Raw genomic sequence first — 15,041 nt, 5'->3', positions numbered from 1 at the left:
CACTGAGCTGAGGGCTCCTCACTGCTGGGGAAGGTGAACCGCTCTGAGTCGCTTTCCTTGTCAATAAAACGGAGGGTCCGATTGGAGGAAGGGCCTTCCTTTAAACCCCAGGAGCTGGTTGCGGGGGTCAGTGACGATGGAACCCAGAGGAGGCACCTGATGATATCTCAAATCTCCCCCAAGAAGTCAGTCCCAGAGCAGGAGGGTTGGTCCTTCCAAGGAAAAGTCACCTTCCCCTCTCCCAGCAATCTCCTGAGCGGGCTTTGTGAGGGGGGGCCCTCCAGCACAGACCCCCATGTCAGATTTCCTGAAAGGCAGCACGAGTCTTTGGCTTTAGGACAAAGCCAGCTTCCCCCCTCAGTCCCTTCCTAGCAGTGTGGATTTCACATCAATAAGCCTTGATTTTCTCATCTGTAAAATGGGAATAAAAAGGGTGCCTCCTTCACAGGATGGTTGGAAAGCTAGAGTCTGAGACTCTATCGGTTGGGTCACCTCTGAAATGGGCTGAAATGTCTCCTGCCTCCCGGGGTTATGAAAGGTGATAAGTCTGTTGGTATCCTCATCTCAGGAACGGGGACTACACGGGTTCCTGGCCTACAGGGTCATTGCAGAGATGAGATGAGCTTTGTGATCTTTACAAATGTGAGAGAAACGGGAGTCATTTCTGTGATGGACACAATGCACTGGCCAAAACCAGCCCAAGCCCCAGGGGAACATCTCTCCCTGCACAGGTGGGCTCAGGAGCTATCCCCGGCCTGCTCCCCTGAGGGCCCTGTGGCAGGGCAGGGGGCAAGGCTTCTGATGGGCATACAAGGGCTGCCATGGGCAGAGAGGGTCCAGGAGGACGAGCCTGGCCTTCTTTGTCGGCGGCTGGCTCTCTCTCTAGCGGGACGGGCATGAAGGGGCCCCGGTCAGTTTCTCCGCTCCTGACGCCACGCTCTGGGGACTGGACAGGCATCCCCCTCAAGGCCTCCTGGAGGGCAGAGGCTCTTACCTCCGTCTGCCCCCCGTGGGATCTCGCCTTTTCTCCCCAGCCCGTCTCACCTCACTGAACTCCCCTCCCTCTCGGCCCCATCCTCCCTCTGCGCACATGGGTTTTAATGTTTTTATTACCTGTTTGACTCACTGGCTTATTGCTTCTCCCCTTAATGGGGCCGTAACCGTGGAAACGAGGAATAAACGGCCACCAGAAAATGAGATGATTAAACAGGTCACCCTGGAAAAACAAACTTGCCACATGGAGGAAGCCCGGTTGGGGGGCAGGGGCAAGGGCAGATGGGCAAGGAACCCTCTGCTAGGCACGGGCAGTGGGCACAGAGGGGCAAGTAAGACCGAGTCAGAGTAGAGATCATCTCACCTCCTCTCCTTACAGAGGGCCCTCCACTTGGGCAACTACTTGTTCAAGGTCACAAAGGTCACAGAAGGGGTCGGGCCAAGAACTGAATGCCCATCCCATGGCTCCGTGCCCTTTCACTAACACAGACAGACGGAACTGGAGGCTGGTGCCCAAGGGCTTCCAGAGTGTCCGCCTCCCGAGGACAGGAGACATTTTCATTTTATGTTTGCTATCATCGCTATTTTTCGTTGGGTCTGGCACACAACAGTTCGACTCCTGTTTCTTGGTTGACCGAATGCCCTGTCTCCCCTAATAGGTCATAAGCAATGATTCCTTCCATGGTAACAATAAGCTGCTGAGAGGAAGGGGCTGCCTTATTTTGTCCATCTTTTTATCCAAAATTCATCTTCTTGAGTTCAAATCCAGACTCAGACACTTACTAGCAGTATGACCATGGCCAAGTCACTTAACCCTCCCTTGCCTCAGTTTCTCCATCTGTAAAATGAGTTGGAAGAGGGAATAGCAAACTGCTCCAGAATTGTTACCAAGAAAACCCCAAATGGGGTGATGAAGAAAGGGGCATGACTGAAAAAGACTGAACAACAATATCCATAATTGTTTAACCTCCCAATATGTACACATATGTATGACTGAACAACAATATCCATAACTCTGTTTAACCCCCCAAAATATTCACATATGTATACTGACTGAACAACAGTATCCATAACTGTTTAACCTCCCAATATGTACACATATGTATGACTGAACAATAATATCCATAACTCTATTTAACCCCCCAAAATATACACAAGTATACTGACTGAACAACAGTATCCATAACTCTATTTAACCCCCAAAATATACACAAGTATACTGACTGAATAACAGTATCCATAATTCTAACCCTCCAATATGTACACATGCAAGCTGACTGAACAACAGTATCCATAACTCTGTTAAAAAACAACATACACGCATGTACATATTTATATTTATTCTTCACTCACACACTGCATAAAATACACATTTGCATCCATAAGCCAAACAAGAGACAGAACATGAAACAATCTGTCTTGTGCATGGCTTTCTTTCCCTTTTAGCTAAGGAACCCTGCCGTGTCACTTTCAAAGCTGTCCCATTTGTCTGCGTTTCCCGCGGCATCCAGGGCCCGGCACACAGCGGAGTCTGCTAACCATGAATGCAAAGGGGAAGGGGCCAGAAGCCAGACAGGCCACGCTGGGATTTGATCCTGCTGGACTCCCTGGGTCTCTCTCCACCTGGGTCAGACTAACAGACTCCTGGACTCTGACAGACTGCTCTCCTTCTCTTTCAGGGATCCCTCCCTCTTTTCCTCTCAGTCCTCCAACAGCTCCCTGAGAGCTCTCCTACTGAGGTGAGGGTGTGTCCCAGGCCCCGCCCCACCTCCCACGGGACCCTAGAACTGAAGACCCCGGGGTCCCACAAGGAAGGGACCTCAGCGGCCCTTAGCACTTAAAGGGATCCAGGTCCAGCTTCTCATTTGACAGATGAGGAAACTGAGACCCCGGAGGCTAGCCCTCAAGGTCACCCAGGTGGTGAGCATCATCTCCCTGCAGGCCTGGCCCTCTCTCCCAACTAGCCCAAGTATCTTAGTCTATGAAGTGCCTGCTCTGCCTGGGACTTTGCCCTGAGCTGGGGAGCCTGGAGCCGGCGGGCAAGGGCTCGGCCCAGATGCTGCTCTTCAGGTAGGCCGTACCTGAGGAAGGCCCCGGATCTGGTGCCCTTCCCAGCTCCCAGAGGCTCCCCTCCCCCAGCCGGCTCCCTCCGGCTTCCTTAGCCTCCAGCTTGTCATCACGTTGCTAGAGCACTAGGGACCCAGCCCTGGGGTAGTCATGGTGACCCCGGGGTGAGGGCGGGTGTCGCAAGCTGGTGTACACAGTGATGAGGTGTCCTTGGGAAGAGGTGCAAGAGGGAGAGGTGTGTGGGGGTGGGATCTGTGGGGTGCGTATAGATAAATCCATACATATATTGAGCAAAGCCAACCAGATCTGACAAATAGTCAGATGGAAAAGCGATCAGAAGCAGACCTGGAACAAATGATAAGCTATTGATTTTACTTTAAATTTATACACACACAAATTACAGCATTGTGAGATCCTACCATTTTTAAACTTACATATTCAATAAAATAGAGTTTATTTTAAAATTTTGTGATATACAAATAAATATGTAATGTAGAATAAAGATCTAGAAATATTACATGTGATGTATAAAATAAATATGTGATATATAACACACATAAGTATTTATGTGATGTATATAAAGATAAATATATAAATAGATGTGATGTGTATAAATGTATATAAGCATATGTGTACAAAATAAATATTTGTTTATTTTGCTCTACAGCAAAAGGTAATTTATACATATCTATATTATAAATATTTTATGTATCTATAAATAGCATATGCTATATATAAAATAAATATATAACACTAATGTATAAAACAAATATAAATAATAAAGATATATAAATATTACATGCGATATGAAATTAACATAAATATTATATGATACAAAATTAATATATTTATAAATGTATGTAATATATAAAATACATTATGTGAGACAAACATTTTGTAATATATTTATATATGACATATAGATATGCAATCTAGCATGTGTGTGTGAGATACCACTTTTAAAATTTAAATATATATTATACATTCTGGTATGCATGTATATATAGGCACATATTTTATTTCTTTAATTTATTTAGTATATGCATCTATACATCTATCTATCTATTTACTTACCTATCTATCTAACTAGCTGTTTATCTCTCTCTCTCTCTCTCTATCTATCTATCTATCTATCTATCTACTTATCTATCTATCCTAGCTGTTTATCTATCTATCTATTGATCTATCTATAACACACATGTATGTGTCAAAGGCAGAGGAGCTAAAGGAACCGAAGCCCCAGGTTCCAGTCTTGGTTCTGTCACAAGATGTCTGTAGAACAATGGGCAGGTCACCTAACCTCTAAAAGGACTGGATAACTCCCTAAATTGTTAAGTTTCCTATCTCAGTGGAGAGAGTTTCTAAATCAATTAGATTACAGCTCTGAATATAAATATAGATAAATGAATGAATGAATGGATAATTGAATAAATAAATACATCACACACACTTCTTTCCCCTTTTAGTAATCTCGAACTAGTCAGAGTTAATGTGATTGTACATGATCTGACTTACTTTGCTCATTTATTATATGTATTTTATTTTTGTTGAGGTTGTTTCTAAGTTTAGAGCAAAATAATTTTTAAAAGTTTTAAAAGGTGCCTGTGGCAGCAAGGAAGAATCTCAGAGTTAGAAGGGGTCTCTAAAGTCAGATTGTTTAACTGTGCCTGAGTAAGTAAGGTTGTTGATCTATAAGGGAGAAGAAATATGTTGATTGGATTAAAGTTATGCTTTAAAGCCTGCTTATACAATCTACAGATGACTCAAACTAGACAATGGAGTTAGGATCCAAAAATATCTCAATGGGATAGAATGTTGGGACAGATCTAATGAGATAAAGTTAACTAGGGAGAAATGTAAAGTTTAACACTTGGGTTCAAAAATCAATGTCACAAGTTAGAAATCAGGTTAGAAATTTGTCTGAAAAGGTCTGAGTGTGAGTTCTCCATCACAAAAGCTCTCCAAGCAAATACTCATTCCCTTCAGATCTTTAAAGTTTCCCTTGTCCTCAAACTACTTTTATATTTTAAAAATATTTTAATCTAATTATCTACTTTTGTTACATCTGTGCACTTACTAGTTCCACTCCTCTCCCAAGCAGAGTAAGAATTCTATAATGGTGGGACCAGTTTTATTTTTATTAAACCAAATTTAAGGACTTTATTAAAACACCTTCTATGTGCTAGGCTTTCTCCTGGATGCTGGAGATACAGATATTTGCCAAATTGAATTGTTGGGCATGTAGGCTGGAGGTTTTCTGTCCACTTAAAAGGTGAGTTGGTATAGCTCCTGAGCTCCCTTTTGACTGAGATTCTGATTCCAAATAGAATTGAACCATTTCCCCAGAAAGGTTAAAAGTCAGTGGAGAAAATGACCACCTCAATCCAGTGTCCACCTAGACCATTGTCCACTCTCTGCCCTGATTCAAATCACTCCTCTATCTCTGTCCTGCTCCCTTAACTTGGCTCCAGGACTCCCCCTTAGTTCTGAGCTGTGAGACCCAAAACTCAAAGAACACTAAGTCAATTGTCCTAGGGAGGGTGATACACTATCATAGGGCCTTCCCAGCTCAGTCAACTAGCAAAGAGCATTTCATTTAATTAGCACTTATAGTGCCCCGCATTATATAGGCACTGTGGGGAGATGGGAAATGATGACAGCCCATGTTTATACAGTGCTCTAAGGTTGTGAAACTCTCCATCCATGTGCACATCTATCCATCCATCTACCTGCCTATCTGCCTGACTATCTGTCTGTCTGTCTATTTATTCCATCTGCCCATCCATCTATCCATCCATTACTCTATGCATCTGCCTATTTCTAACTATTATCTGTCTATCCTACCTGCCCTCCATCCATCTACCCATCTGCCCATCCATCCATCCATCCACCTCCCTATTTCTATTTTGTCTATTCTACCTGCCCTCCATCTATCTATCCATCTATCCCTATTTCTATCTATTATCTATCTATCCTACCTGCCCATCTATCCATCTGCCTATCTATCTCTTCCTTTCTTTCCTTCTTTCATCTTTTTTCCTTCCTCTTTCTCTCCTTTTCCTCTCTCCCTCTTTCTCCCTCCCTCCTTTTCTTTATTCCTTCCTTCCTATCTCTGTCGATCCATCTATCTCCCTATCTTCCTTTCTTTCCTTTTTTCCTCTTTTTTCTCCTTCCCTCCCTCCTTTCCCTTTCTCCTTCTCCCTCTTTCTCTCTCCCTCACTTTCTTTATTCCGGGCCCCACTGCCTCTCAAGCAGCACAGGCCTGGCATTTCACAGGGGGTGGAGAAGCCATGTGACCTAGCCAAGGGAGCCAGGGTTTGGGACCCAAGACACCTCAACTCCCCCTGGCTCTGCTAATTCTGACCTAGCTCACCCTGGGCAAGTGTCCTAATCTCTCTGTTTCCTCCTCTATGAAATAAAAGCTAGGTTACAAAACAAAACCCAGCTCTACTTAACCAACATTTGTTAAGCACCTACTACATGTCAGGCACTGTGCAAAGGAGCTACAGAGGAGGCCAGTCCTTGCCCTCAAGGGGCTTCCCATCAATACGGGAGACAACATGCAAACACGCACACACAAACACGCTCTACTCCAGATAACCAGGGAGCAATTAAACAGGGGAAGCCCCCGGTCGGAGGGAGGTCAGGAAGGGCTCCCTTGCAGAAGGCGGACTGGGTGCTGGAGACAAGAGGGAGAGCAGAATCTCTTCATTGTATCAGATTCTACAGAATAAAGGGCTTAAAGGCCCAGCGAGGGAAGAGGAGAAGGGGCTGGGTTGGAAAAGTGGACAGGTCAAAGCTTCACAAATAAAAGGGGTACGACATTTCTGCAAGACTTCAGTGTTTCCCGATTTTACGACAAGCTGCCCAGGTATGATTACTCCCATTTGCCAGGGAGGAGACCAGAGTTCTGCAAGGCCCCTTTTCACTAGAGAAGGAGCAGCTACAGGGGCGGAGGAAGGTGATGATGGAGGGGATGGCCCCGGCATCTATCTGGAACATGGAGAACCCTGCCCAGGTTCTATTCTGCCCAGATGCCGTCTCTGAGAGTGAGTCCAAGATTCTGCCCCTCCCTCTGAGACCTAGCTTTCCTCTCCCCTCTTTCCTATTCCAACCAGCCCCAGCCACCCCCAAACAGCTGCTGGTGCCTTAGGGGACAACCATGGCCCGGGGGGCTCCCAGCACTAATTACCATGGAGTGACTTCCTTCCCTCCTGGAGGTCCAGGTGGTCACTGCTTGGGAAGCAGCTGGGGGGGTGCTGTAAGTGCGCAGCCCTGTCCCCCTCTCGGTGACCCTGGGAGTCGCTGAGGGTCCTGCCCGCTCAGAAGCCAGAGGCTGGCCGGAGCTGTCCTGGGCCCAGGAAGGCCCTGCACCGGGCCCAGAAGTAGGCTGGCTGCCTCCGAGGGCGGCGGTGGTCTTAATTAGGAGATGATGCTGCGGTGACTCAGCCTCCCAAAGGTGCCTTCCCTGATTCCATTTTCCATCATAAAACTCTGGCTCTGGAACCCAGCCAGGATCCCTGGTGGTGGGGGAGGAGGGGAGGGGGAGCTTGCGGCTTGGACGTCCATATTGCATTAGCCGTCCTCACTGGAGCGGGAGGAGGGAAGCCAGCTGGTGCCCACCTCGGTGCTCTCCTCTCTGAGGTACCGGGTCCCAGATCTTGAGCCCCTCTCACTGGAGCTCTCCCAGCAAAGATGGCTGGGAGCCTTCCTGGCAAGGTGGGCGTTCGGTGCCAACTGTGCACCGGTGCCCACCCTGCCCGCAGGGGCCCAGAGGAAGGGGCGAGAGGGTGGCAATAGCTGAAGAGTCGGCCCTGTGACTGCCAGCCGGCCTGTCTGTAGTTGGTGGGGGTTGCTGCTCCAGTTTCCTTTCTCCCTACTAGCTATGGAGTTCACAGACCTCAGTTTCCTCATCTGAAAAATGGCATAGCCACACTTGTGTTACCAGCCTCCCACGGCATTTTGCAAAGAGTAAAATTACACATTAATACAGACGTCAGCCGGGTAAGGATGGCATCCAGATGCCCCAAAGGGGCCCACACTTATGGGTAGTGCTGGGCCTTCAGACACTGTTGGCGCCCGATGGAAGCCGGCCCTGGCACCTCGCTCTGCCCACCACATGGGCTCCTGGGTCCCACGGGGTGACCTGGTTCCCTCGCCCGGTCTCCCCTCTCTGCCAGTCTGGCGGCTGGTTCTGCTGGGTCTCCCTCCTCTCTTTTGCCTTCCTGTCCCTTCCATCTCCAAACCAGACCGAGGCTGTTGGTGAGCACACAGAGAAGCAGACCGAGGGAAGGCCCCAGAGGCTGGGTCGGGGGCTCCGCCGTCTCCGGCCTCAGTTTGCTCATCTGTCCGGTGGAGAGGGGAGCCTCGGGGACGGGTGCCCTGGGCCCCTGTGACGGAGCTTGCCTTGGTGCGGGACGATCCAGCCCAGCTCAGCATTTGGCAGCCATCCCTCGGTGCTAACCTCCTCTGATTCTGATTCCCAGATTGACTCATAACACCCACCTTGGCTGGAACAAAATGATGTCAACCTCTGGGCGGGCCCTCCTCTCTCCCTATCTCTCCTGGGCCATAGCTTGCTGATTCCCTCTCCCCCCCGAGGGGTCTCTGCACCCACAGGACGCTGCCACAGAGACGCCGGGGATTCGGTTCCGAGTTCCTGGAAACCTTCCTAAGCTCTGCCCACCGCGTCCTCTCTGGCTCCCGGGGGGCGGTCTCGGAAACCCCGACAACCGCTGGGTTTCTCCTGTGGGCTCCGACGCCTGATTTGGCCCAGGTCTGTGTAGGACCTGGGGAAGAGGCCTTTGGGCCTGATCAGGGAGACCGGCCCCCACCGAACAATGGATTTACCTATGTCGGAAAGCTTGCTCCCTCTCCCCCTCCTCTCTCCCTGGTTCCCTCCCCGAGGGAAATCACTCTAAAAGGGCCTAATGGAACCATGTCCTCCTCTCTTCCTCTCTCTTCCTTCTTTCTTTCTCTCTCTCTCTTTTTTTATTAGCATTTGTGGAATTTATTCCCAAACTCTCCTAATCTTCCGTACACAACCATTTGATTTGCATAACCCAACCCCCTCTCATAAAAACTGGCTGCTAGTTTAATTAAAAAATGTAAATTTGCTGTCATCTCGGGGCCTGGTGAATTAGGACGACATCGGCATTTTTTATTGCTCAAGACGTCCAGATTGATCCAGCCCTTTCCTGAACTGTGGTGGGGGAAAAGGGTCCACACGGTCTCCAACAGTGGGGGAGTCTGGTTCAACTTGTCTAGAGAAGCCTCTTCCGGTCTCTGCCCCACGGCTGGGCCCAGGGTGACCAAGGAGAGGGCGAGGAGCGGCCTTGGGCCGTGGGCCCCTTCTGTGGGCCTCGAGGAGGGCCGAGGTCCAGGGGACAGCCCCAAGCTTCAGAGAGGTCCTGTGCCCGAGAGCCGCAGAGCTCGGCTGGCACCGGCCCCGGCCTCCAGACGGGGACGCTCAGCCAAACAGAGAGGCCTTGCTTTTGACTGACAATGCAGGTGAGGGCTGCAGAAGGACCCAGAGGGCCCTGAGAAAATGCAGTCCTCCTGTCGCTTTTATGAAGGAAGAAAGGGGCGCTTGGCCCCCACTGCACCGGGAGGGCTAAGTTTGAAGGGAGACCCGGAGGCCGAGGTGGCGCTGGCCGGGCTCTGGGGCCGGGACAGAGAACAGCTAGAACCCTGGCGCTTCGGGCTTCCCCGACCGAGTGGCCGGAGGCCAGCGTGTGGGTCCCGCCAGGAGGGCCCTGCTCCAGCCAGGAGAGGGCTGAGGTGACCTCAGAGGCCCTTCTAACTTCGAGGAAAACTTTCCAGAGCCTGCCCCCCTGGAGGAAAGGGACGGAGCGGGCAGGAGGCCCCCGGGTTCCGGCCCCCGCCCCCTCCTCTCCAGAGCCAGTCCTCCTTCCAGGAGGGGTCATGGAGTTCCTCTCCCCACCCAGGGAGTCACCCCCACGACACACCTGAGGGACTGGCCTCTGTCGGGGCTGGGGCAGCAGCCCCAGCTGGCATCCTGGAGGGGGAGGGGGGAGGAAAGCCCTGCTTGGCCCCGTGAGTAATTCCTGGCTGCCCCACGTGCCCGCCTGCCTGCGTGTGGGAGCCTGCACCAGGTAGGCAGGGCTGGATGTCAGCCCCTTGGCCCGGCTGGGTGGGGGCCCATTTCCGAAGAAAGGGGGTGGGGCGGCAGGGAACAGATCAGACACCTGATTAGGGCTTGGGGAGGCTGGCTCCCCGTGGGAGGGCAGGGGCAGGGACGACAGGCCGGGCAGGATGGCTGGAGGAGCTGGACCCTTTTGTCAGGCTCTGCCCAGTAGGGGGTGCTGCCTTCTTCCCTCCACGAGGCCCTGGGGCACCTTGATACCAAGTTAAGTAAAGATCGGACGTCATAGGGGGTGGGGACAACTTTTAAACTCCTTAAACGCACCCTCTCCAAAGCCGCCCCCTTCATGCGCACCCCACCCCCACCCACAACACTCTGACCCCACAGAGGTCACACACCATGAGCCCTGGGGTACCAGACCCGGACCATAATCCTCATAATTCGGGGTCTGTGACAGACCCATCCTCCTAAACACAGTCTACATGTGACTGTCTCCCTGTGCGCAGCTCAAACATCACTCTCACAACGCAGATGTCCTTTCATAAAACGAAACAGAAAAGTTCAAAGGTCACGCTACAACGATAATCTACCTGTTTATGGCACTTTTTTAAATTGAAATCCCGGAGAAGGGAGGGACAGCGGGTGTTTCCCCCAGGTCTGAAGGGCTAGGCCAAAGTTGAGGAGCAGAGGCAGCCCCAAGCCCAGCCGGGTGGGAGCCACCGACGGGTAAATGCTGAATTACATGAAACCCGAGATGCCAGGGCAGACTCTGCCCTCCACGGCTCCGGCCGAGGTCCTCCCGGGCCGGGCCTGCCCCTCGGCAGCGAGGGGGAAGCGTGGGAGGGGGGCCATGGTCCTGGGCACCTCACTTTGAACTGATAACAGCCTCATGCCATCCCACGGCTTCTCAGGTGAAAAATACTCATTAGCCATAATAACTAGCTTGATCATCCGACACAGCCTTGTCCCAAATAAATTAAATTCCTTTACTCTGAGACAGTCTCCCGAAACCAGCCCAACCACCTTTCCCAACAGGACGCTGCTTTCAAAAAGTCAACCACCCCCCACTGAAAAAATAAAAACACACACACCCCATAAATGAGGCACGGAGGAGGAAAAAAGAGAAGAAAGAAAAACATTTACACAAGAGGATTTTCAGAAAACCCCACGAAAAAACCCAAACTCTTCTCTCTGGCTGCCTCCAGGTCCCTCTTCCCTACTTCTTTCATCACAACAAGCACCAAATTAGTCAGAGTTCCCGAGCAGGCAATAAATAATAATAATTCTCTGAAGCCGGAGAAGGCGAGTGTGTGAAAGAAGCCGCCGACCCTCTCCCAGCCGCTGCCCCCCTCCCCGCCCCCTATTCTCAGCTGCCACCTCATTGGGCTAAAAATAATAACTTCCGTAAAAGAAGCGAAAGAAAAGTGAAAGTCTCTCCCCCCTCCGCACCCCCTCCCGTCCGGGTTCCCACGGGCCGGTACCTGTACCAAGATCCATGCTGCTCCTCGTTTTGGTCCCAAACTCTTCAGGGAACGCCCAGAAAAAGAAAATAAAAATAAAGTCTGTTCAGTGTCATTTCTCGAAGTTCATCCCCCTCCCCCCGGGTTCCCCTGTCCCATTTCTCCGCCCCCTCCGTCCTCCCCCCTTCCCCATCTGTCCCATCCCTACCGAAGGATAAATCCCTGGGGGGCTGGGGGAGGAGGAGAGACAGGGTGAGCGAGCAGGAGAAAAGTTTCTTTCCTCCTCTGCGCTCCGCACACCCCGACATTGCAAACGTGAGGCTCTGCTCAGCTGTGCTGGCGAGTTTATTAAAGTAAAAGAGAAACTATTTATAGATAGACAATCCCAGTCTTTTGGGGGCCGGGAGGGCAGGGAGAAGGACGGGAGAGGCGCGCACACTCACGCGCGCGCACACACACAGCCCCTCCGCGGACCCAGGCGGGGCCGGACCCCGGATCGCTCGGGCCCGGCGGACCCTCCCCGCTTCTCCCGCCGCCCCCGCCGAGTCAAGTCAAAGGACGGAGCATCCGCGGCAGCCCCGGCCCCCTCCCCCGCGCCCCCCGCCCCACTCTCCCGTACTCACCATAGTCGGAGAGTCGAAAGCCGAATTCACTTAAATAATCAACTTTCATAATACTTAATTAATGCCTAATTGCAACTGATTACTCCCCGAATAACAAGTTGTTTTAAAACCCTGATGTCATTGCGCCTGACGGTAACACTCGGGCTAACAGTTTGGCAGGAGGGAGTGGAGCCGGGGAGGAGGAGGAGGAGGAGGAGGGGAGGAGGGGGAGGAGGAGGAGGAGGGCAGGGAGGGGGGGCGCCGGGGGCGCTGCCAGGAGAGGAGATGATTGGCAGGGCCGGCCTTGGCGCCGCCTCCTCCCGGCCTTGCCCAGCGCCGGCCCAGGGGCAGGTGAAAGATCAGAGGCTGGCTGGCTCGGGCCCGGGCCCGGGCTCGCTCGGGCTCCCTCCGCGCTCCCTCCGCGCTCCCTCCCCGCCCGCCTCCCGGGCGCTCGCTCCTGGATCGCCGCCTCCCAGAGATGCTGAAAGTGAATGAGCTTCGGAGCTCGGTGCAAACACACACACGCGCACACACGCACCCACCGGCCGCGCGCGCACACGCACACACTCACACTCTCCCAGCCCGGACCGCCCTATCAGGGCCGCTGGCAGCCGGCGGGTCTTATTGGCTCCGTGATTTCCCAAACCTTTGACTCCGGGAGAAGGGAGGCGGGGACTCCTCTCCCGGGGCCCGGCGAGCGGGCAGGGGCGGGAGGCGCGGAGAAAGCCCAGCCCGAGGGCCGGGGGGGCCGGGGCGAGCCCGGGGTCCGGGCCTGCGGGGAGGCGCCGGGGCCGTTCCCACGCGGAACTCGCCGGGCGCGCGCGGCCGGCCGGGGAGACTGGAGCCCCCGTCACCCCTAACCACGGACACCCCGACACTTGCGCCCGCGTGTGTGCGCGCACTGGGCTCACTCCGGCCGCCGGCCAGGGCGAGCATCTCCGAGCGGAGCCCCCGGGGCTGCCCCGTGCCTCCTCCCCGTGCGCCCGGGGCCGCCCCCGCCGCGCTGGCCGCGCCTCCCGCTCCCCCGGCCCGTGCCCCGCAGGGCTCCGGCGCCCGCGCCCCGCGGCAAACTTTCCCCCCTCGGTGGGGGGCAGGTGTCGGGGAGAGGCCGCGGGGAGAGCCCCACACCTGCAGCGCGAGGGCGCCCGGAGTGGGGCTGCCGGCTGGGCGTGAGGGCACGCGCCGGGGACGCCGGAGCGAGGGGGGCGCGCGGGTGCCGGGCGGGGAATGAATGAGCGGGCGGCGGAGCGTGTTCCCCGGGTGACCCGCGGGTGTGTGCCCGGTCCCGCTCGCTGCTCCCCAGTTCCGCGCTGCAGGCACTCCCGCGCCCCGGCCTCCCTCCCCGGCTTCCGGCCCTCCCCGAAGGCTCGGGGTTATTCGGGCATAAAGGGGTTTTTGTTTGGTTTGTTTTTTTTCTTTTTTAATTTCCTTACTCAGAATTTCCTCTTTCTTTGTCTTTTTGGTTGTTGTTGCTTTTTTTTTTTTTTTTTTTTAGTTCGGAGAAGAAAAGAATCCCTGGGCGGTTGAGCTGGGTGTGCCGAGCAAACACGCAAGGAAGCCTCTTTCTCCTTAAAACAAACCTTTGCCTTATTTGCCCGCGAGAGGCATCGGGAGCAGCCCGGGGGTGGGGGGCGCGGAGCGGCCGCCTCGAGCTGGGGGAGCTGGGGGGGGCGCTGCGCCCGGGCATCTGTCACCCTGGGGGCGATCGCGAGCTCGCTCCCGCCCCGCACTCCCAACTCCCCCAATTAACAGAGAGGGAAACTGAGGTCAGGGGAGGTTAGGAGGCCTGGCGACCCCGGGAGCGACTGAAAGGCCGTCCCCTCTCTGCTCCGTGCGGCCTCTTCTCCGCTACAAGCTCGGACGAGAGGTCCCCGCACTACAAGCCCCACTTCCTAACTGGGAGGACCGGACGAGAACCGAACGGGCCACCAGGCCCAGCCCCCTGAGCCGCTCCGGTGCCAGCTGACCGGAGGAAGAGAATGGGGGCTGCTGGCCCCTCCCCCACTGAGACCCAGGGATCTGCTCTGGTCACCCTGAGGATGCCCGGGGACCTCAGGCTGTAGAAGGGCAAGCTCCCTTCTTCCCTCTGCTCCCCCACCCCAGGCAGAAGTGTCCGTCGGCCCCTGAATCCCGCCAGGCAGCTCCTTTTCACCGCTCCCCCCCCCAGGGTCTCCTGGTGCAGCCCGTCCTTGGGGAGCTGGGCAGGGGAGCTTCCTTCCAGCCCGGGCTGCCCCTCTGTCTAACACTCTCCCGGATGTGCTCATAAAACACAGATGGTGCGAGCCCCCGGCTCACACCTCCGCCCCCCCCCCCCCCCACACAGTGCAAACTGGGCAGGGACGCTCTGGAGAGCGCTCCCTTCCGTGCCCACACACGGCCCGCTCCGGCCCGGGCCCAAACCCGGCTGCCCCCTCGGGCTCCCCGTGCCCCTCGGAACCGGCTCCCACTCCCTGCTCCTCCTGTCATCTGAGGTGAGGAACACGCCCTTCAGCTGATGCAACCATCGGGCTTGATTTCCTATCTCTTCCATCTCAGCACTGGACCAGGCTGTATTGTCCCCTCCTCCCTCCTCCACACTCTCTGGGGAGAAGGGAACTCTGCCGCCTCTTTCCATCTCCTTCCAGTCCCCGGCCTCTGACTCCGGCTCTGCACCCGGCCATCGCGGGGCTGGGCCCTCCCTCGTCTCCAGGGAGATCCCAGGACCGGTGGGGGGGGGGGGGAGGCAGGATCCGCATCCCGGGGACCGAGAAGGGGAGGGACCGCTCGGGCTTCTCTAAGGAAGGGATGGGCTGACATCACCCTGGCTTTGTAGGT

The 15,041-nt window shown here is 54.2% G+C and overlaps 1 protein-coding gene across 1 annotated transcript in view; it reads right to left on the bottom strand.

Annotated features, from left to right (window-relative positions):
• Positions 1 to 12,799, bottom strand: part of CASZ1 (castor zinc finger 1) — a 92,747-nt gene extending 79,948 nt beyond the window's left edge. Inside the window, 2 exon segments of the mRNA XM_074306296.1 lie at positions 11,647 to 11,688; positions 12,249 to 12,799. Coding sequence (XP_074162397.1) covers positions 11,647 to 11,688; positions 12,249 to 12,297 — 91 coding nt within the window. The 5' untranslated portion in view covers positions 12,298 to 12,799.
• Positions 12,800 to 15,041: the final 2,242 nt, after the last annotated feature.

Source organism: Sminthopsis crassicaudata, chromosome 3 (genome assembly GCF_048593235.1).
Source record: "Sminthopsis crassicaudata isolate SCR6 chromosome 3, ASM4859323v1, whole genome shotgun sequence".
NCBI lineage: Eukaryota > Metazoa > Chordata > Mammalia > Dasyuromorphia > Dasyuridae > Sminthopsis > Sminthopsis crassicaudata.
Note: the sequence above shows the minus strand (reverse complement) of the source record. Positions and strands in the feature narration are given on the sequence as shown.